The sequence below is a fragment of the Pteronotus mesoamericanus genome, unplaced genomic scaffold, assembly GCF_021234165.1.
Source record: "Pteronotus mesoamericanus isolate MK-2021 breed Mesoamerican mustached bat unplaced genomic scaffold, CSHL_Meso_final contig_22, whole genome shotgun sequence".
Taxonomy (NCBI): domain Eukaryota; kingdom Metazoa; phylum Chordata; class Mammalia; order Chiroptera; family Mormoopidae; genus Pteronotus; species Pteronotus mesoamericanus.
This window is the reverse complement of record NW_026555090.1, coordinates 8,771,035-8,793,541: the sequence shown is the minus strand read 5'-3', so window position 1 is coordinate 8,793,541 and position 22,507 is coordinate 8,771,035. Positions and strand designations below refer to the sequence as shown.

The 22,507-nt window shown below is 54.6% G+C and overlaps 1 protein-coding gene across 4 annotated transcripts in view; it reads right to left on the bottom strand.

Moving 5' to 3' along the window:
* Positions 1-1,551: 1,551 nt before the first annotated feature.
* The window catches only part of GAS7 (growth arrest specific 7), a 202,444-nt gene continuing 181,488 nt past the window's right edge, over positions 1,552-22,507 (bottom strand). For all 4 annotated transcript variants that reach the window (XM_054571246.1, XM_054571248.1, XM_054571249.1 and 1 more), the window contains exons 8-14: positions 21,718-21,792; positions 16,830-16,908; positions 10,250-10,378; positions 9,270-9,393; positions 6,189-6,268; positions 4,676-4,774; positions 1,552-4,166 (exon numbers count right to left, since the gene is read on the bottom strand). In XM_054571246.1, the coding sequence (XP_054427221.1) occupies positions 4,053-4,166; positions 4,676-4,774; positions 6,189-6,268; positions 9,270-9,393; positions 10,250-10,378; positions 16,830-16,908; positions 21,718-21,792 (700 nt within the window). In that variant the 3' untranslated portion in view covers positions 1,552-4,052. The remainder of the gene's footprint in view (positions 4,167-4,675; positions 4,775-6,188; positions 6,269-9,269; positions 9,394-10,249; positions 10,379-16,829; positions 16,909-21,717; positions 21,793-22,507) is intronic.

Sequence of the window (22,507 nt, the reverse complement as noted above, 5' to 3'; positions counted from 1 at the left end):
GTAGACCCCAGGAGAGGAACTTCTGGGGCAAACAAGGCATTGTAAAAGCAAGGAAGCCGTGGGGTACACCCACGCAATGGAACACCACACAGTGACGCAAGAGGAGAAAAAGATTGGCACAGCAGGGGGTGACTCAACAATACCAAGCTGAGAGAAAGGAGCCAGCCTCAAAGGCTACAGAGTCGGGCTCCATTTACACATCCTAGAAAAGGCAAAACTATAAGGTCAGAAAATCAATCAGTGGTTGCCAAGGGCTGGGGGTGGGAGACAGGGGTTGCCCACAAGGGCCCGGGGGAATTTTTGGAGCGATGGAAATATTATGTTAATGCCGGTGGTGGTTACAAGGTTTTATGTTTGTCAAAATTCACAGAACCATTTACTTCAAAAGGATGAATTTTACTGTATGTCAATAAACCCCAGTACTGTATGTCAAATGCCTCAATAAACCTGGAAAAAGAAAAGGCAGCGTGTCTTAGAGGGGTGGGAAGGACCAAGGAAGAAGACGGCGTGCTGACTAAGCGTGCACGCTGCCGGTCTGTGCCCCACCGCGCATCTGTGCAGCGCCTTCCCTCCCTCTGTGGTCGCCAGCAGGTCTGCAGAACCCTGTGCAAACTCTCCGTGACAAGGCCACTCACAGCTGGATGTAAAATCACTTAAACAAGCCGAGGTCTTTGACGTCCTTTGAATTTTATGGCTTGTATTTCCAAGAAGGGACTTTGGCTCAGCCAAGGTTTTTATGTACCCATCCACTGACCTAGTAATTGATTGGCTTCCACAAAGGGAGTAGACACAAACCCCTGGCCCGTGAGTGTGCGCGCGGTTTCTGTCTGCTTCCGGCACCCGTCCGCCCCAGCGGCCAGAGAAGCCCTCCTGCCGCAGGACCCCAGGACGGCCGTCCCTTTGCAATACTGATCAAAAACGCTGGGAAGGAAAATGGAAGGGAATGAGTGGCTTTTCCTGGAGGTTGTCATGGCAACCAGCTCACTCTGAACACCATTTATCTGGCAGAGATATATATTTTTTAAAATCAGGTTCTCACAGACAAAACTAAGTGGAAGCAAGTAGAAGGGGCTCACCTGTGCTCAGAAATGGAATAGATGCGCTCAGGAATAACCCAGACTCGCTTGCCTATTCTGAATAAACCCAGCCAAATCCTCTTATAACCTAAATGTCAAAACATATTAAAAAAAACAACAAAAAAACCCCAGAACAAAACAACAACCTGGATAGAATGTTTGCTACCCTGAAGTACTATCTTTTAGATGCTCTAGACTTTGTCCTGATCTTGACTTCACCCGGTGGGGTGGGGGCAAGGGGAGCCCCGTTAACAATACAAGGGGCCTGGACTATCGGCTCTAGCTCTGCTCTTAATTCACTCTGCTAATTTCTCCTCGCTCACTGGTCAGGCTTAGACTTCATCCTCTTAGTAATGTGAGGAGTGTTATTGAAACAAAAGAAATCCCAGAAACTCAAGTTGGATATGGGCTGTGAGGGTCTGGCGACCAGGCGACTGAACCCTTGTTTGCTGCCTACCTACCACCCGCTGGTAAAGGCCTCATGGCAGTAGTTTGTACTAGAATTGCAGGCTGCCAGTGGGTGAGATGTGGAAGGTTAAATGCTCTTGTTCTCCAGAAAGGTCAAACTATGCCCCTGTTAACATGGGGAACAGAGGAGACGGGGGAGTGCCAGTTTTGTATGCAGCTACATTTCTAGAACCCTGCACAGTGCCTGGCTTATCCCAAGTATCTGCTAAAAAACAGGACTAACGAATGAATGCAAATCTATTGGCACTCCAGGCAGTATCTCTGCAAGCCCACATTCTGCAGAGAGTACCTGTATGCAAATGCTAATGTTACTAACCTGCAGGCATACTGGGAAAAAGATAACCTACACAAAATAACAGATCACAGGCTTTCCTGATGACAAGCCCATATCTTGTCCTCAGATCTTAGCACATTGCTTGGCTTTAGCTAAACGCCGATGCATGAATAAAGGAGGGCAGCAAAACAGAAAGGGGGCATGTGAAAAAGTTAATGAGACTGAAGTGAGGTGACGAGGGGGAACAAGTGACATCAGAAAACAGACTGGCCCACCTGGACCAGCTCAGCCTACCCTGGAAGAGGCAAGAACATGTCCTCTGTCCCAGGGAGGGACAGAGGACCCTGGAAACCTCAGATGGAAATGAGAAGACAAAATGCATGAGCATAACCACTCAAAATATCTGTGTTCCTAACAAGGCTCTTGGCTTTGAATATTTGGAAATCATCCACAAATTAGTTTACTAAGCCACAAAGCAATTACTACTAGCACCTGTTTTTAATAAAGACACCAAGAAATAACACCCTGACGTTGGTGGCTGGTGTCATGGCCCAATCCCAGGTCCAGGAGTGGTTCTCCGTGCCATGGACAGACTCATGTTGGTGAAGGCCTTCTCACTGACCTTTTTGATTGAGATGCTTCAATAGGAAAAGCGACAGAGTTTGGTTTGCTTTAGTATATTTGGCATCGTTCTACCATGAACTATGAGAGAACGCTTCTGACTTAATGAAAGAGGTACCAAAAGATCCAAGATTAGTAAGTCATCAGTCACTGGCATGTAAGACTGAGAGACCAGTGAGTTGTGCTCTTAGAATTCTGTGCTCTCGGGAAAAACGGGTCCTGCGAATCCACTCACCCTGTCATCAGCAGGGAAGCTTAAGTAAGACAGAGGGGTCGGGTCTCTGGGCCTGGGCTCCAGGCCGGGATCTGCCCCTTGCCAGCTGCACGACCTCCTGCAGGTCCCTTTTCTTCTTCTGGTTCTTTTGAACTGGTGCTCAAGACTTAACATGACAGAGACCATGTTTGCTGCGGTCAGGAAAAGGAAAAAGGGAGGAGCAAGGTCCCGGAGGCAGCCCTCACAGCTTCCTAAGTCGCACTCAGACCAGGTTTTTCAGACACTGGGAGATAAAGAAAGGAGAGGGTGGTACGAGAACCCACCTAGCAGGGGCATGGTACAGGGCTCTGGAATGTGCAGAAGGTGCTAAGAGGCCAAGGTGGCAGGACACCGCCGAGTGGGTGACGATCTACTGTGGCCATGTGAGTCTTCAATGCCTGTACAGTGACCACCAATGAGAGAAAGCCATACAAAGGACAGCGATCCCAATGCTACCATGCACAAGCAGGTCGAGCCATCTGGGTGATGACAAAGACTTGCCCCACATAGCACTGACCCAGCCCCTTTAAGAGTGGAAAGGAGGCGGGAGCATGTGAAGGCTGGGGGGGATGGGGACTTTTAGAGAGGAGACTTTACTGAGGATGCTGATCTACTAGGAAACACGATCGGACGCACTGACTGAGGGCTGATTTGCTGAATGAGGTAGTTCCCTCCTGACCTCCCCAGGCAGTGTCAGTCTGGGGAGTCAGGAGCCAGGTCTTCTTCCCAAGGCTCTCGATCATGAACGGTGACGGACAGGAGCCAGGACGCGGGCTCTCAGAACACACGGGGAAAGACGACGAGGGAGGGCGGCAACGGGCGCTGAGGGCTGCAGTTCAGCTCCATGGGGCCTTCGATCCACGACTGTGACCCTGACACGCGGCTTGGAGACAGAGACCTCCCTCTCCTGACCCTCTAAAGGCCCGGGGAAGAGAGAGCCAGCTGGAGGAAGGACCTTGGGGCTTCCGGGGCCTGAGCATGGGACACAGCTGGCTCTGGGTGGGGAGATGACCCCTATGGTACTCATCAGGGACCACAAAGTTCCAGCCTCAGTTCGTTCTCAAAGCAGAAAGCACAGCATGGAAGTTGGGGATCTTCAGCCTCAGAGACAAGGGCGGGGCTGTGGATCCATCTTCTTGGCCTGGGAACACTGGGGACCTCCCACGGGGCCATCCGGGCCGCCCTTCTGGACCACGAGCTGCAGCCCACACCCCGCCCTCTCTCTCCTCAGTGGGCCAGGGGAGCGGGTGGGAGGGCAGCTCCAGCTGGCAGCAGGCCCCGTGGCGGGAACCACCACCTCCTCTCCATGGGACCCCCAGCCCCTGTCCTTGGCAGGACCCCCGGGGCCGCACGTGCCCGTCTAGATCTCCATGTCCACAGGGCGGATGTTGCCCGTCTTGTGCTCTCTGACCCACAGCTCCCTGTCTTTGGCTGGGTCCACTTTTCGAAGCAGTTGGTCCACAGGCTCGACTGTCTGCAAGGGATGGAGAAGAAAGGACACGGTCAGAGGTGGCAGAACAGCCGGGGACGCTGCCTCTGGGTCACGCTGCTAGGCCCCGGGCTGGGTGAAAGGGCAGAGTGGCCTCAACGGCTCCAGGCCCATGACCACCCACCATTCGTTCCCATGTCCTCCGCCACGGAACAGGACAAATGACACTTTAGCTTTGGACATTCTGAACATTCCCACCTTTTTTTTCTTTTGGTGAGAGATTCATGGGGGCAGGCCATATTGTCTTCCGCTATTGTAACTATCATGCGCGTCTTTCTCCCCAGGCAACGGCTCTATTTCCTGTGCTCGAGATGGGGTCGCAGAGGAGCACAGGACAATCCCCCCGTCCATCCCCAGCCTGCCCCTGCCGTCTCTAAGACAGATTCATCTGCAGTGACCACTTGACCTGGCGCAGAGCAGTGGCGGCAGCGGCTCTCCCTGACCCCGGGCCACCCGGGGGCCCTGCTGGCCTCGGCCTGGGGCGGGGAACTCACACTTTGGTTGAACATGTCTGTCTCGTGCCGCAGCTGTGTGTACTGGCACAGGTGCTGGCGGATCATCTCCACCCTCTCCACCTCCAGCCGCTCCAGCTCCTGAGGGGGAAGAGAGACCAGAGGCCTCTGAGCAGGTCCCCTCCGCATGGGGACCTACCCGCCACACAGGCCCAGACCACCGTCTCACACGGTACAAGCTGCCGCCCCCTTAGACTGATCCCGTGTGACCCTCGGGGCCCGGATGCAGAGCTCGTCCCACCGCTAGCAGCACAGGTGAAGATGATGATAACCCGGCAGCTACCGTTTCCTGACACCTGCCCTGCCCGGCACGCTGGGCGCGAAGAGCTTCACCCGTGTCACTTCGTGGGGCTCGTAATGATTTTAAGAGAGGGGTTCTGTTCTTTTCCCCGTTGCCCATACAAGAGAATGAACACCCAGACAGGTAACATCACCTGCCCAAAGTGGCATGGGGTGATGGCGGGAGTGAGGCTGGAACCAGGGTCTGCTGTCGTGATCATAACTCTGCACCAGCGCAGCCCCAGCTGCGGTTCCCAGCAGGGTGGGCACATGGGACACATGTGGCGGGAGTGTCTGTGCCTCCCTGGGCCTCTGCCGAGCAGCCTCTGTCCTCGGTCCACCCCTGCTGCTGAGGGACCGACCAGAGCCCAGGCCAGGGGAGGCAGGGGCCGGGAGTGGGGTGGCCGCTGTCTAAGGGAGGGCTGGGAAAGGTTTGCCCTCTGGTTTCTAGGTGGTTCCACATCCTTGGAATTTAGGGGATCAGGCTGTTATTTTGTGCACAACTAGGTCACCGCCCAGTGATTAACCAGGGTAAGGGGTAAAGCAGGGGCTTAATTAGGAGATTAACCAGGAGGAAAACCAGGCTGCTGTCCTGGGCTGGGTGGACGGGGGTGGCTTCGAGCAACGGGGTGATGTTATAAACAGCTGGCACGATGCTCCTTTCTCATCTGGCCCAACCACACTTCACCACCACAAGTGCCCACCGAGGAGGAGAGGCTGCCCCTTCACAAGAAAAATTCAGGGAGGTAAAAAAGGGGGTCCAATGCCTCTCCCTCAGGCCCCTCGATTATGGGCCTCTCCCCGTTACTCCCACACAGCGTCCTAACCTCACTGCTTATGTGCCTTACAAGGATCTCCTCTGCAGGACCTGCCCCTCTTCTGGAGGGTGAGAGGGCCACGCTTCCTACAGCTGGGCAATTTGTCCTAAAGGGGCCACTGTCACCTCGGTTAGGAGCATCCTCAGCTGAATGTGACCCTTCGGAGGGCAGCCAAGGAGGATATAGCAAGGCCCCATCCTCACCCATGTTTACATAGCTAAGAAGTAGCGGAGCAAGGGTCGGAGCCAGCGTAGACTGGCCCAGAGTCGAGGTCTCAACCCCAACATGAGCTGATATGATGACCGTCTCCACGGTCACCTCCACTCCACCACTGACATGCCCGCCAGCCTCCCCCCGGGCTGTCCTGGGCTCCAGGCACCGCTCTGTCTCGCACTTACCAGCGTGGTGGTCACCATTTCTTCAAACCACTTGGACTGGGCCTGGTTGTAGAGGTCCACACAGCGCATGAGGTCGTCTCCTGGAAAAGGCCAATGCCACTGTCACACTGGGGCTTGTCCTGCCATGGCTGCCCTCTCCCCCTGCAGCTCACAGCCATGCCTCTTCCTCTCCTTGGGGTCACGGAGGCCAACGGAAAGTGGGGGGTGGGAATGAGGGCAGTACAAAGAAGGGGCAGCCTGGCACCACAGGAGACCAGCTTCAGAGTGTCCAGCTGAACTTGATCCCAGACACCAAGAACTCAGGATGGAGCGTTCTTACTGTGAGGGGTGGTGGCGGGGTAGGAAGGGAGTTACTCCTAGGGCCCGATCCCTACCATGGGCCCACGAATGCTTCCTCTTTAACGATGGTAGTTTCATCTCACACTGGAGAGTCCTTTTTGGTTAAAACATGTCACAAGCAACATGGTACTAGTTAAAGAAGAAAGCTTTGCAAATTATGTCCATTTGTGTGTGTGTGTGTGTGTACATGCAACAGGATGTCATTCTGAAACACACAATAACATGTCCAATGGTTTACGGCTCGCCCACGCGCAGTAACGGTAGGAAAACACACACCGGAGCGCCATATGCCAATTAACTCCAGGACGGTGCTTACACTGGGAAACAGGAAGGCTGGGTGGGAGGAAAGGAGCTCTTTCTACAGCATTTTCTTTCATAAGAGATCTGAAACACAACTATTCAATCTCAGTGGCTAGTGTATTGTTTCCTGCAATCGTATGTACGTTTGAAACGTTTTGTAATTAGAAAGAAAGCAAACTAGAAGTAACTGCGAACATTTCTAAGGTCCCAGCGCCCCAGAACCTTGCTACTCGAGATGCCGTTCCTGCACCGGCAGCATCAGTGCACCCTGGGAGCTTGCTGGAAATGCAAGTCCCCGGGCGTACCCGATACCTAGGGCGAGCCAGAAACCGCATTCCCACGAGCTCCGCCGGGGTCGGCGCGCACACCCCCGTTCGAGAAGCGCCCTCAAGGGCACAGCTTGGTCTAATGGAGTTCAGATCACCGCAGGGCCCCAGACAGGAGGGCGTCATGGTCTGCGCTCCTGGCGGGAACCGCTCATGGGCCAACCAAGGCTGACTCGTTTATTCTTTAAACCTTGTAATTGGAGTAGATTCAAAGTTATTCCTATAACATCATCTTGCCCATTCTAGAAGGAAAGTGAAACAAAAAAAAACCCTTATGGACCCAGGGCCTAGTCAGTAGCTCCCTTCTGCCTGAACCACAACACTAGCGGGGAGGTGACCCTCGAGTGACTGAACCCAAATCAAGGGTTTTTCTCATCTTGCTTTTGGGCCGGGGTCAAAGGCTGGGCCTTTGATCCCAAGAAGGACTGGAACCGGAGGGAAAAACATTGATACTTCACTGCAAATGCATATCTATCAAGACCCAGGGCCTAATCCTGGACACAGTTAGTATGCCGCCCTATGAGGGTACAATATGAAACTCGTAAAGCCCCGTTTGTCCATCCTGATTTTGAGAACATGCTTTGGTAAGTTCTGCAACATCAGGAGAGAAGGTAGGCAGAGGAGGGTGTGTCTCATCTCTATGTAGCCCAGGGGTTTGAAACGAAACCCTTCTGAACAGTACAAGTTAGTAAGGACATGGATTCTGGAACCAGAATATCTTGGCTGTCAAACCAACTCACAGAAAAAAGTCACAGATGACTTGCAAGTCTATTTTTTAAATGCGAAATGCTCCACTTTACTCAAACAGAAACGCCATTTAAATTAACAAGTTATTATTTTTCACCAGAGAGCATGATGTCGCAGGCTGGTAACACACAGCGCTGACTAGAGTTTAGGGAAAAGGCGTCCATCCTTGAGATGGGTGGGCGCCCCTCCCTGGAGAGCAATTTGGAAATGTCCGTCAAGATGAATACACCCCTTTGACCCAGAAAATTCACATCTCCAGTCTCTCCATACACAGATTTAGACGCAGACACATTGATAACAACACAACCTTGCTCACATTGCCAAATACTCCAAAACAATAGAAAAGTAAAAAAATCAACTAGGGAAGTGAGGAAACACAGTTGACACAATCATACCCCTGGATACCATTCAACTATTGAAAAAGTCTGATGTGCGTGACTGAGTGGGTAATTAAATGGTTAGGCAGTGGAATGGAGCTATCTCTAAGATAAAGCAATTAAAATATAGCTTTAGAACACAGAGTATAATATGACCTAATGTGTATAAATTTAAATATAATATTAAAAACATTAAAGAAATTAAAACACTAGGGATATTGATGGTGATTGTAATTGGCAAATTAAGATTTCATATTCTTATGCGCTGATTAAAGTTTTTTTCCCCAAGCAAAGATATTGATTTTGTAATATAATTTTCTCTAATAACTTAATTAAACGATTTTAAAGATGCCTCTCCTCATCCTAGGTTTCCCTTCCCACTCCCAGTAAGTATATTATGCCTCCTATTTCTGGATCCAGTAATTGATCATTGCGCATTGTAAGACCTTTATGTCAAATGTTATGTCTACATTATTTTGTTATTGACTGATCCTACAGCCACATTTCAATCCCAGAAAGCAATAAGCATTGTCCTTCCATGCAGGGAAACTTTCTTTCTTTTTTTTTTTTAAAGAAATATTTGGTAAGTTTTTACTGGCTTTTCGCACCCTGCCTTGGGCATTAGCTAATTTTTACCACTAGGTGGGAGCAGATACCAACTCACTGCAGGCATCTTTTCTGGTTATTTCATGTGTCGGCCACTGACTGGGCAGGAGCACATCACCGTGGGTGGGCTCCAGTCCCTGGAGGGGTGAGGTGTGCGCTCCCAGGGGCGCCACACTGTCAGCACCCCTGAATTCCGGGGGCATGGGGGAGTAACCACTTCCTGGTCAGAGAGCCAGCGCCTGGGGACAGCCTCGCAGACTGCCCCCGACCCCCGCACATGGCCCCCCGCAGCCTCCCGCCACCTCCCAGGCATCCCATCCCCCAGGCTTGGCCATGCCGGGCTTCCCTGACAGGTGAGGACAGGGGGGCCATGGCCCCGCACTCACCAGCCTGCGTGGACTTCCTCCGGGCCTTCTTGATGTCCTCCTCCGTCTTGTTGCTCAGCTTGATCTCCAGCTGCTGGGTTTTCATCTCCAGGTCTCTCTGTCGCTCCGTGAGGGCTTTCCGGGCCTGGGGGCCATGGACATGGGAGGGCTGTTTGCAGGGTTTGGAGCCAGAAGGGCCCCATGCCTGCGCCTTTCCCCGGGAAGAGTCCTTTCTTTCCCCTGCTTCCGTGAGTGATGCCACCGTGGCTCTGGGAGGTGAGCTGCTGGACCAGCATCGCTCGCTAGTCAGTTACTGCTCAGAGGCTGCCACACCTCTTCTCACCCCGTCTCTCTCAACCAAATCCTGAGTGGCCCGCAGCAAGCCTCGCAGACCAGGGTTCCGTTGGAGCACGTGCACATATGGCAGTCCTAAAATCACAGCCTGGATCGGGGGAGGGAGCCCAAGTGTCTGACTCGGGCAGGACAGCTCCTTTGGCGGCGGCAGCTGGCAGAGCCTCGGGTGCCTGCAGCCATGTGCTCCTCCTCCTCCGCACCACAGGTCACCGCGGTCAGCCCCCCGGGGAGAGCCCTCTTCCCCCCAGTGCTGGCCATCGGCAGCGTCCACCTAGCTCAGACCTCACAGACTTCGGGCGGGGGGCGGTCAGGAGATTCAGTCAGGAGAGAACTTGCCAGGTGAGGCCCAGACAAAGGGGTACATGTGGACCAGAGACACATACAGGTTCCGTGTCTCGAGTCTCAGGTGCCTGCTGGAGGCCCTTACATCTCCCACCTCAGGTGAGCCTCTCCTGCTGCTGCTGGCCCTCTGGCCAGGGGTCTGAGAGCCCCAGGGAGGCAGCCCCTGATCTCTGGCTGCGTGAGGGGCGGGGAGGTAGGCACCCCAGGCGTGGGCTGGAGTCCAGCCCCCCACCCAACCGATCCCACTCAGCCCACGGTCTTCCAGGAGGCCCCACCTCCTGTGCCCAGTGTCCGGGGCCCCTCACCTTCTCCACGGCAACGTAGCGGCTGGCAAGCTGCTTGCGGAGGTCAGCGATGTGGTGGTCACACTTTTTCATGTCTTTCTTGAAGTTCTCACGGAAGTTCATTAGGGGCTTCTCTACCTCGCTGTGAAGCTGTTGAGGAGAGCAAAGGGGACATGCTCAGGACCCAGGGTGTCAGCTGAAAGCATGTGAAAAGGGAGGGCCCTCTCCCACCCTCGCGGGTGGGGGTGGGGCCTGGGGCAGTGGCCTGGCCCCTCCAACAGGAAGGTTACAATCCGGTGGCCACTTATCATGTCGGGGTTTGGGAAGTTGTGTCAGCTGGCCAGGCCCCCGTGTTCACACTGGTGGATGGACAGGTTAGAGTCTGGAACTTTCTAGTCCCTTACTGGCTATCTTCTTCCTCCTCTAAGTTCCCACAGGGCTCTTACTTTCCAAACCGGAAGCTTGCTGGGGGCAGAAAGCCAGCCACCATCTCTGTGTCCCAGGCACCTGTCACCTGCATGGATGTCATCTAATTTAGGTGACCGCAGGTCAGTGCTGCTGATTGAACATCTGCTATGTGCTGGGTGTGGAAAATACACAGGTGATCTGCACTCAGTCAAAGCTGGAGGAGGCGACGGTGGGAGCCACCCGGGGCCAGCGGAACTCGCAGGCCCATTCCCCGCACTGTGCCCAGGGAGGGTTTCTGGCCCCACCGGTCTGCCTGGAGGGAGACCCGCTCATGCCCCAGCCCACTCGCACTCCGAAGGCCGGAGAAAGAGGTTTATGCTCAGAGAGGAGTGGGTGGTGTTTCTCAAGCATTTTCCTTTCCTTTTCCTCTTTTTCTTTTTTCATTGTTCAATTACAGTTGTCCGCCCCCCGCCCCGCCCCCGCCACTCCCACTGTCAGTCCCCACCCTGTTGTCTGTATCCATGGGTCCTTCATATGTGCTCCTTGACTGGACCCTTCCCTTTCTTTCCCCCGTTCCCCCCCTCCCCCCTCCCCTCTGGTCGCTGTCAGTTTCTTCCTTGTTTCCATGTCTCTGGTCTGTTTTGCTCACTTGTTTGTTTACTGGCTTCCACTTATGGTATTTGTCTTTCACTGCCTGGCTTATTCCTTCTCTCTTCCCCACTCCTTCTTGAAAGAGCCTCAGAGCACCCCCGGACTCCTGATTCGGCTCCTAGAGCCCCGACCCAAGGCAGCTCCTGGGCCCTCCTGACTTGGCCTCCCAGGGCCCCTCGCCTCCGCCTGCCCCAGAAGTGCCATGGAGAGCACAGCTGACCTTCCGCGGCTGGACGACCCTCCCCCCCCATCTCGCTGGGATTCTGTGACTTCTCCCTTCCTCCTCACCAGGCTCTGGTTATACGATCTTTTTCTCTGGTGACCTTGAGGACGTCTGTGTTCCCAGTTCTACACAACCGACTGCACATGACTGAGCGCCGAGTGGGCAGGAGCCTGGGTGCCTGGCCACTACTGTCCGCACTTGGCTGGAGCCGGCGCGGAGTGAGGGCCTCGCCCTACGCGGGGCGATGACAAGACCTTCCGTGCCCGCTGCCCTGGGTGACAAGGCGACGGCTGTTGTTGGATGATCTTCCAAGGCTAACAGGGAGCGGGCCATCGGCGCCCCTCTCCTCCTGATGCCATTTGTAATCGTCCGCTATTATTTTTTGAACCCGCATGCGTTTCCCTGTACAGGAAAACAGCCCCACCTGGTGGCTGTTTGCAAGATGCTACAAGCCTGAAAGCGAGGGAGGACACGGGAACCCCTCTGCCACGTGGACTAGGTGTTTGGCCCCGGGAACCTGGTCCCGACCAGGGGTCTGTGAGGGTGAACTCGGCCTACTGACTCAGTGCTCTGGGGTTTCTTTCTGAGGACCTGGAAAGAGAGTTGATTTTGAGACTTCGCTGTGCCCAGGAGTGGCCTGGAGGCGCTTTTTGGCACTCGAATTCCTGGGCCCCAGCCCCAGGCTCCGTCCACACAGCGAAGTGCTTCCCTCAAATTCCGAATGACCTCCTGCAAACCTAACGCTGCCAGCTGTCAGAGGTGACTCAGTCCCACGGATTCTGCCCCTGTATTTTAAGTACTTTTAAAAGACAGAATTTTTCTTAAAAAAAGAGAAGTAGGCTGGGTATCTTTTTACACTCATTTTAATCTGAGCCAAGCATCTTTGTTTAGCTGGGAGTCCCAAGTCCTCAGGAGCTGGCCCTTGTGAACTCTCGAGCCAGCCTGCTCGGGTGGGACAGGCTGGTGGACCTACTCGGCCGCCTGTTTGGACTCCTCATCCCTCGGCCTCCTCCCCCTTCATCCCACACTGAAGACAGCAAGAGACATCTCAAGATGCAAACAATGTCGGAGACTACCTGGTCCAGTGGCTTTTCAAACGGTGGGCAGCTAAGAGCGGTGAAATCAGTGTAGTGGGTCAGGGCCAGCTTTTGGGTGGGAATAGACCAGACACAAGGGAAATATTAACATAAAATGCACTTTAGGCAGAAAGACAAGTGCTGCTTCATAAAATGTGCATGTTGGCTGTGCACATGTGTGCCCACCTGCCTGGAGGTGGGCTGTGGACACCTGTGCGGTGCAGGGAGCCGTGCAAAATGCATCACTGTGGGTTACCATCGAATAGGTTTTAAATGAAAAAAAATGGCAGCCCAGGGAGGCGGAGTGACCTGCCCAAGGTCAGAAAGCTTGTTGGCGATGGCACTGACTTAAACTCATGCCTCCCGACTGCCATGCCGCCCCCACGATCTTCTGACTGAACGCGTGGCCCCTAATCGCATGATTAGATTTCTCCCAGCACAAGGAGTTTTTCTGTGCTCCCTTCTTCAGCAGAGCCAGGTATAACTTCTTTTGTATATAGCAATCATTTCTTTTCAGCAGCCTGTTGCTATTAACAATGGCTTGAGCTAGTAGACTAGGGAAGCCTCAGTGATCGCCTTAGCAAAACTGCACTTCTTAAAGAGCTTTTACTCCTGACACAGAACAGTGGAATTTCAAGGAGCCTTTTGGGGCAGAGGTTAAAACGGGTTTGGGGCATAGGGAGCCATTTTATCCATGGCGAACAAGAAGTCATGGGAGCTCCTTTCTTTTCAAAGAAGAGCCTACAACCACTGGGCTGCCACGGCTACTGCCTAAGGCCACTGGCAATGGCACAGGCTGGAAGCAGCAGCTGTTCTCTGAGAAAAACCTGCTTTCTGTCAACAGTCTTCCTAAGCTTTCTATCAGCGACTTCCGGCACCACCCTGGACAGCCCCTCCGAGAGGGCGGAGTGCTCCTCAGAACAGGGCTTTGAGCTTTAAATGCCACTGGACAAAAGGTCTGCGGGTCAAGGGTCCGCCTCCCTCACGCCTCTCCACTGCTTTTCCGGTAGCTGAGCCCTCTCAGCTGGGATGCAGACTTCTCTACCCCTTCTCCTTTGTGAAACGGAGACGCTCTCTTGCAGGGTGGTTGATAAAATTGAGAGACATGAGCTACATCCTGCACGCAACCATTGGGAACACTTACATGACTGTCATCCTGTGATACAGTAACAAATATTTCTATTTTGGTCCTTGTCCTCACCTTCTGGCTGGAGCTCCCAAGACCTCTGTGACTTTCTAAGTGACAAAAGTGCCAGGAGCATTTTTTGTTTTACTATTTGGTCCTTGAGCCTGGTTCCTGAATCCCTTGGAATCTCCTGGGTGGCAGGAGCCTCTTTTGTTTCAAGGAGGTGACTCTTGGGCTCCTGAATCCCTCCAGGGTGGGGCTGGTCACCAGGAAGACAAAGCTTAATTAGAAGCTCAGTACTTTAAGCCCCACTCCCCAGCCTCTGGGCAGGGGACAGAAGATGGAGAGCAATTTAATAATCGATCATGCCTGCGTCATGATGCCGCCCTAAAATTCCCTAAACTACAGCGTCCAGAGAGCTTCCGGGTTGGTGAACACATCCACGTGCCAAGAGGATGACAAACCCCAGCTCCTCAGGGACAGGAGCTCTTGGCCTCAGGACCCTTCCAGACCTTGCCCTCCATACCTCTTTACCTGGCTGCTCACCTCTATCACCTCTCATATCTTTTAATATGTAATAAACTGGTAAACCTAAGTGTTTCCCTGAGTTCTGTGAGCCGTTCTAGCAGTGTCAACCTGGAGGAGGGGTTGTGAGAACCCCTGATTTGCAGCCAAGTCAACAGAAGTGTGGGTGGCCTGGGGACCCACTACTTGCAACTGGCAGCCTTGTGGGGCTGAGCCCTTACCCTGCGGGGTCTGACGCTACCTCGGGCAGCCAGGGTCAGAGCTGAGTTACACCGTAGGACACCCCGCTGCTGTCTGAACTGGCTGCCGTGGGAAAACCGCTTGGTGCCCAGAAGTGTTGGTGAGAGTAGCCGTAGTGAAAGGAAACAGTAGGGGAAAACAGAGCATCGGAGAATGCTTAGTCACCTGGGCACTCTATAAACAATCCAGACCCAGGGGTCCCGCGGCGGACGGGAAGGAAGTGCCACCAGGATTCCGGGGGACCCAGCAGGCGCCCTTTCAGAAGCGGAGGCAGCTCCCAGCCCCCGCTCACCCGCTCACCCCGCGGCCGCCTTCCCATTCATCTCCCATTCATGCGCTGTCAAAGGAGGGCTCTGTCCCGAGAGCGCAGAGCTGCTGGGGGCTATGACAGAAGGGAGACCTACTACCCTGATCTGCAGTTTAAAAATAGCTCGCTGCTCTGTATGCAAGGCAGGCCAGGGCCTACCCCACGGAGCTCCCTCCTCTCCCGGAGCCGAGCTGAGCGGCAATTTCCTCTTGAAGTGCTTGGTGCCGGGGGCCTGTGTGCCAGGGTCAGCCAGGAATCCTCCCTCACTGCTGGGTGTCAGCTCACTCCTGGGGCACCGATACCCTTGAGCAGGGAGGAGCTAGTACAGCGCGGTTTCTCTTTCCACCCTGGCTCTTTACAAAGCTCCTCCATGTGTCTCAGCTCCTTGAGTCATTCCTTCCATCCTCTGTGCGCAGGGAACCATCATGAGAAGGGTCGCGGGGGGGAGGCCTGGCCCAAAGCCAGGCTCCTCAACTCCAACAGCGCGCATCCCATGGGGACCCCAAAGCCCAGAACTGCAACCGCTCCGGGGAAAGCACCAGAAAAGAGACAGGAGCCGTGAGCACTGAGTGTGGAAGCCCCGGGAAGAAGCAGCCACCACGGGGGGATGGTGCCTTCCAGGAGCAAAATTGGTGGTGTGTCCCCTAATTTAAAAATGGGGGCTCAGAGAGGCCAAGCGCTTGGTCTGAGCGGCCTCTCAGGCCGCCGTGCCTGCCTGGTGATGGCGGGAGGGCGGAAGGAAGAGTGCGGACCCCAGGAGGCCAAGGCCGCTGGGAACCGTGCTCTCCCAGACTCTTTCGCTTTAAGAGGCACGCGTGCCCGCGGGTGCCCCACCAGCCTGCACACTGGAGTGCGGATGTTTCACTCAGCCACTTGGTTTGATTTCCCCCCGGAACAGTGGTAAGAGCCTGAGAGGGAATTTGGAGGAACGAGCCAGGGAGTGGGGAAGAGAGGATCATTCGGAAACCTGCAGGTTTCCAATGGGAATTTCCAGTGGGGAATGAGAAAGGAGGCCTGAGAAGAGGAGGGGGTCGAGAGGAGACCGTCGGGGGCCCCATTCACTCATTACTTCAGAAGACATTGACTGTGCATCTGCCGCGCACCAGGTACGACTCAGTCCTGAGCGCAGAACGAACAGAACAGAACCGTCACTGTCCTCAAGGTCACAGCGCTGGCATCTTCAGAACCAATGAGCGAAGGCTCAGTGACCCAGTCTGCAACTTTGTGACAAAAGCCAACAAAACAAACCCACCCCCCCCGCAAAAAAATCTCTCTTTGGCATAGTGCAGTCTCTCCTGACACCAAAAAGCAGCAGAAAATGCCATTCTTTTGAAAGCCAACAGGGTTTCGCCACGCACAGGTTCCCCGAGGAGCAGAGGGGCGTCTGCCCTCTCCTCACAGAGGGGAGCTGGGGGGTGGGGGAGTGCGCACTGGTTCCAAGAGCTAAATCTGTGGGGATTTTATGAGCTGGTTGCAAAAGACAGCCAGTATCGACAATTAAATGATCCCGCCCTGGCCGGGTGGCTCAGTTGGAGCGTTGTCCCCATACACCAGAAAGGTTGTGGGTTCGATTCCTGGTCAGGGCACATACTTGGGTTGTGGGTTGGATCCCCAGTCAGAGTGTGTTTGGGAGGCAATCGATTGATGTTTCTCTCACATCAACATTTCTCTCTCTCTGTTTCCCTTTTTCTCTCTCTAAAATCAATAAACGTATCCTCGAGTGAGGATTCAAAAGATTTTAAATGACCTAAATTTAAAATTAATAAATTATATTAAACACAAAGGTCCTAAGTACTCAGCGTGTACCACTTCCTCACGACATTTTACTAGCATCCGTGCCCTTGATGGAGGCCTCGCACTCCTGACATGGTGGCACCGTGTGGTGGACACACTGTTCAATGGGGTGTCACTGTGTGTCTCTTCCCACCTCTCGAAATTCACATCACAGAATCTGGTCAATTCTACACAGGGGAGAGGCAGCCGGGAAAGCTTCAGAGCGCACCTCCACATAAGGCCAACCCAGAGAGGCCGCGGGAAGCAGTTACCTTGGCGGAGAACTTGAGATGAACTTCCGCCTCGTCCGCGAGGCTCTTCTTCACCTGCGCCCACGCTTCTCCCAGGGAGCTGCAACACGACGGAGACTGTCAGACTCACAGACACTGACTAATGTCCGAGGCCCCAGTCCTGGGGCAGCCCCAGGGCCGCGGGCTGGGAGGGGCCAGGGGCCCGGCACAAGGCAAACCTGAGCATTGCGTTTCCACCCAGGCCATCCCAAACCGGGCTGGGGAGCTGACGGAACGGACTGCGACAGACTCGGGGGAATCACCCGGAAACCCAGAGAACTGGGGGAGATGCAGGGGCGGTGGTGGGCAGCGGCAGGGAGGGCTTCCAGAGTGGACTGGCTGCCCCCCCGCCCCTGCCTTCCCGTCAGCCCCTCCCGGGTTTGCTGATGGGGCAAAACACCTGCTGGTAAATCCTGGAGGAAGAACAGATGCCTTCTCAGGAACAGCCCTACTCACATGGAAGGTGCCGCGCAGCCCTGCTTGCGGGCAAGCCTCCAACAGCCTGGCTTCCAGTCAGGGCAAAGGAGGACCATCTGGGTTAGGGACCTCCTGGGGACGCCCATGTGGCAGGGCAGGCTCTCCACCATTGTCAGCAGGAGGGTGGCCCTCACAGGCACCAGTTCGGGACTGTGAGCCCTGGTGCACAGACAGCTTTACCGAACAGCAGATCCTCTGTGCTAAACCACTCCACTCCAAGGTGCTTCAAGTAGGAGCTATCTCCTGACTTCCAGAGACTGGGCTGCAGGCCCCCAGGCTACATTCTCGTTATTTGCAACTCTTCAACCTTGCCAGCCTTCCAAATGATCCCCTGGGACCTCGCTGGAGGCCTCTACACCCAGCCAGTGAGCCAGGCTGAATGTGCAGTTGACTTCATTTTGTGGAAAAGCCACTATCCCCAGAGAATTCATTAAGCTTGAGTGGAAAAGCTGATTAAAAGAGAGCCTGCTGCGAGGCTGCTGGGTTTTGAGCAGAGAAGCCAGTGGTTCTGAGAATTACCCAACAGAACAGGACGGATCCCTTTGATCACAGCCCAGGCCTGTCTGGTTGTGGTGCTGGCTCAGGCTGAAGTGGGTGTTTATGGGAAGTGACTGACTCATTTTATCTAGGAGCCTGGCAGCAAAGAAGGGTCCCCTTGGGTGATCCCAGCCAAGGAGCCCACCAGAGAAGAGACAGAATGAGAAATGGGGCCGCCCAAGCTGTTGATACTTCTCTCGGACAGCTCTGGGTGGCCTGGCGCCCCGGGCTGGGGCAGCTCTGGGTGGCGGGCAGCAGGTCACAGGCAAGGCGGGGGCGGGGGTGGTGGTGGAAGCAGATGAGGTCGTCATATGGAGTGGGAATACAGTGCCAGATCCAGAAACACTCACAGATGCGGGTGATGGATGTGCAACAAGAATGCCAAATTATCGCCATGGTGGACAGTCTTCTAACAAATGGTACAGGCACGACTGTATATCCATGGGGGGTAAAAGTATCTTGGCCCTGACCTCATGCCATCCATATGGATCATTTCACAGACCAAAAGTGAAAGTCAACACAGTACACAGCTGACAGAAGCAGTCCCGGGAGAAGAGGGGACTTGGTTCAAGGGGGATGGAGAGGGGTCGGCCCTGCAGCTGAGCCACAGGCGCAGCTGAGCCACAGGCGAGCCTGCGGAAGGCGAAGGAAGGGCCCACAAGCCAGGAAGGCCCGGGGCCGTGCTGAGAATTTGCATGTCCACCATCCCCAGGGCACGTGGTCAGTAACTGGTGTAATGACCTCGGTGGTGGCCTGGGAATGTCCCCTGGGGGATTGGGGGGACAGGAGGAAGCACAGTTTCAGGATCAGAAAAGTGGCCTTGGTCCCCACCTCCAGGCCAGATATTCACAGGTGGGGGGATGTCACTCTATACATTCAATTGGTCTGTCTAAGCCCTGGGCAGCATGGCTCAGCTGGATGAGCTTTGCCCCTCAAAGAAAAAGGTCACTGGTTCGATTCCCATGTCAGGGCACACGCCTCGTGGCGGCCTGGTTCCCAGTGGGGGCGCATGCGAGAGGCAACCCATCGATGTTTCTCTCTCACATGAATGTTTCTTCCTCTTTCTCCCTCCCTTTCCTTGTCTCTAAAAATAAAATCAATAAAATCTTTTAAAAAATGGGGCTGTTTGAGCCAACCCCAATATTCCAGGCCCCTTGGGGCCACTTCACAATTTAGAATAGAGCAATTTAGAAATTTTCTCATTTGAAGGGAAACCTTTCAGCTGATAAGAGGTTAATAAAATAAAATCTGAGATATACTTGTTTCAATATAGAGTCCGAGGCATGCCAAATCAAAATGCATGAAACTGTCACAATTGTCAACCAGAGAAGACCCAAATCCCATTTCCTTCCCACACAGGAGAGGAAAACTGAATGCAGAATGAATAACCCGAGTCGGTTTATTTACTAACGCGCACACATCCTGTGGAATCTAATTTGGACGCAGCGCTCGAGTGCAAAAGCAGCTCAGGTCTCCCCATCGGCACCTTCCTAGGCTGCCCCAAGCTTCTAGGCTCCAGCACTGCACTTCGAAAGTTTCAAAGCGGACTGGGCTAATGTCCAAAGCTGTGTGTAAATGCAAAACAGGGTCGCTGCACCCTGTGAGTAGGGGCGCAGGAGTTCATGGGGTTAGCGTGTGCGCGTGATGGTGATGGGCACGTGTTCCTGCCCATGTTGGAGGCGAGCGGTGCTGATGCACGTATGGAGCGTGTGTTGTTCCCCATGTTTGTAGGTGCATGTGTGTACAGCATGGCGGTGCAGGCCCGACCTGTCAACTGGGAGCATATGCTGTGCCTGTTGGCAGGACGCAGTGTCCTTGGCAGCAGCCCAGGCCGAGGAGGTGGAAGCGGGAAGACTCCGGGGCAGCACTGTGGTCACAAGGCACGGACATGCCTGGAAGAGCCCCCTGTCCAGGCCGGCTGGGCCATTCCCATATGCTCCTCCTTCCTGCCCTCATCTCAGGCCCGGTGCACGGAGCAAAGGGGCTGGAGGTAACCTCGTTTGTGTCTGTGGAGGAGACACCGGCCCTGCAGGGCTGCCCTGCAGCCTGTGGCCAGCAGGTTGGTGAAAACCACTCGGAGGCAGCCTGCTGGCTGCACAGCGAGCCCAGGCAGAGGCCTTAATCAGAGCCACATTTGGTTGGCGAAGTCCTGTCCCCCGAGGGATTTCAAGCCGTGGGGGCAGATCTGGACTTGTTCAGCATTACAGCTCTCGGATAACCACAGCCGTCCCACGACAGAAGGCCCCCCTTCCTCCCGGGAGAGATGCAGACACTGCGCTCGAGGGAGGCCAGACTGGACGGGGACCTCTGGGACCTTTCAGCTCCAACTTCCTGAGTCTTTGTTTTTATTATTGAGGTAAAATGCCCATGATGTGAAATCCAGCACTTTTATGAGAACAACCCAGTGTTTAGTATGCTCAGCATGTTGTGCAACGGCCAGCTCTGTCTGGTTCCAAACCGTCTATCTCACCCTGTTAAGGACCGAATGTTTGTGTCCCCCTCAATTCCTGTGTTGAAGCCCTAACCCCCTGTGCGGCTGTTAGTTGAAGATGGGCTCCTGGCAACAGAAACTGAGGTTCCGTGGGGTCGTTAGGGTGGAGCCCTGATCTGTAGCATTTGAGTCCTTGTAAGAGGAGACACTGAAGGACTCGCTCTCTCCCCTTATTGGGAAAGGCCGTGGCAGGAGGGCGGCCACCTGCAAAGCAGAGGAGCGCTTCCCCAGACACCAGCCTGGCTGGCACCTTCGTGTTGGACTCCCAGCCTCCAGGACTGTGAAAAATTAAAGTTCTGTTTCTTAAGCCACCTGGTCTATCGCATTCCCTGCAGCAGCCGGAGCAGGTGAGTCACACCCCCCCCAAGAAGGAACCTCGTGCCCATTAAGCAGTTGCTCCCTCTCCCCCTGACCCCCAAGCCCAGGCAACCACCAGTCTTCGTTCTGTCTCTACGAATGCCTCTATTCTGGACATTTCACATAAATGGAATTAGATAACACGCAGCCTTAGTGTCTTGCTCCTTTCACTTCATCCACGCAGTAGTACGGAGCAGTACGTCATTCCTTTTTAGGACTGAATAATATTCCATCCTATATCCAATGTGGACCCAGCGTAGTCTCTTTATCCATTTGTTCTTTGATAGACATTGGGGTTGTTTCTACCTGTTGGCTATGGAGAATCAGGCTGCTATGACCATTCATGTGCATGTATTTGAGTACCTGTTTTCAGTTCTTGTGGGTGTAAACCTACGAGTGGAACTGCTGGGTCATAGAGGAATTCTAGGTTTGGTTTATTTGTGGCACTGCTAGGCTGTCTTCTACGGTGGCTGCACCATTTTACGTTCCCACCAGCAGGCCAAAGCTCGTTACCAACAAGACGCAGCAGAGAAGGCTGCCGTCTTCCTTCCACAAGGCACCCTTCTCCGCCAGCCCAGGTCCCGCCCGAGCCCAGGTCCCACTCGAGGAGGTCCGGGCTGTTGCAGCTGAAGGGGGCGGGGCTCTGGGCCTTGGGCCCACAGGAGAGAACTCTCAACACGGGGCAGGGTGTGGAACCCTCTCACACCCAGTTTCCCGCCAGTCTGCCATCAGGGAAAGGGACACAGGCGTGGGCATCTTGGGGCTGGTGCCCAGCTGCCAGGGGACAGGGCAGACGGGTCCTGACATACTCCAGCATGTGGCCCTCGGCCACGAGAGAAACAGCGTGGCAGTGCTAGCCTTGAGCGTGAGTGCCCACCGCTGGAGCCAGGCCTGCGGAGGCTTCCCCAGCCCACGGGCCCCCAGCAGTGGTCAGTGATGGGGGGAAAGGGATCCCTGCTCCTTTGTCTCCTCCCCGTCCCCATTCCCATCGCCGTCCTCCCCACTCACCCTTCCTCCTGTGCGGCCAAGGAGCTCTGGGAGAGCTTAGCTAAGTTCTTCGCATATTCTTCTTCGATCTTTATCCTGCAAAATGAGGAGACCCCACACGTCAGCTCTCCTGGCCTGTGAGTCCAACCTGCAGCCCTGCTGCTTCTTAACTGGGTGAGGAACCCATCAGACCACAAGCTCGGAGAGTGGTGGCTCTGGTCTGTCTGACACAGAGTAGGTGCTTAGTAAGTATCTGTTGAATGAATGAATAAATGAAACAGTCTGAACCTCCCTCTCTTCATCTGCAAAGTGGCTGTCCCCAGCTGCCCCTGCAGGTTGTGAAGGGGAAACGCTGTCACTGCACAGCTCCTAGCACAGGGCTGGACTCGCAGAGGCGCTTCAGTGAGTGAGTGGAACTGGTGGCGGGCCACAGGGACGTCCAGGGCTGCCCTCTCCCTTCCAGCCCCAGGGCTCTGGGTTTCGATCCTCCAAGATGCCTTCAGTCCCTCGGAAGCAGACACAGAACCGCTCCTTACTGTCTCCCAGCCCCCAGTGGCTGTAACTGTCAAGTCTGAAGGGCACAAGCATTTCCATGGAAACCGGGCAGCACCCAGAGCTGGCTGACTGCACTTCCCCAGAGAGGGAAGCTGCCTCGCATTTTGCTCCCAGGGCCCTGAGGCTCTTCCAAGGCGACTCTCCGGGGAGTGCTCTGCACTACCTGGCGCAGCCGTGGCCGATGCGTTGCCAGACGTATCCTGCTCCTGATCCATCACTCGGCAAATGGGGAAAACCCCAGAGACGCTCCGGGGCT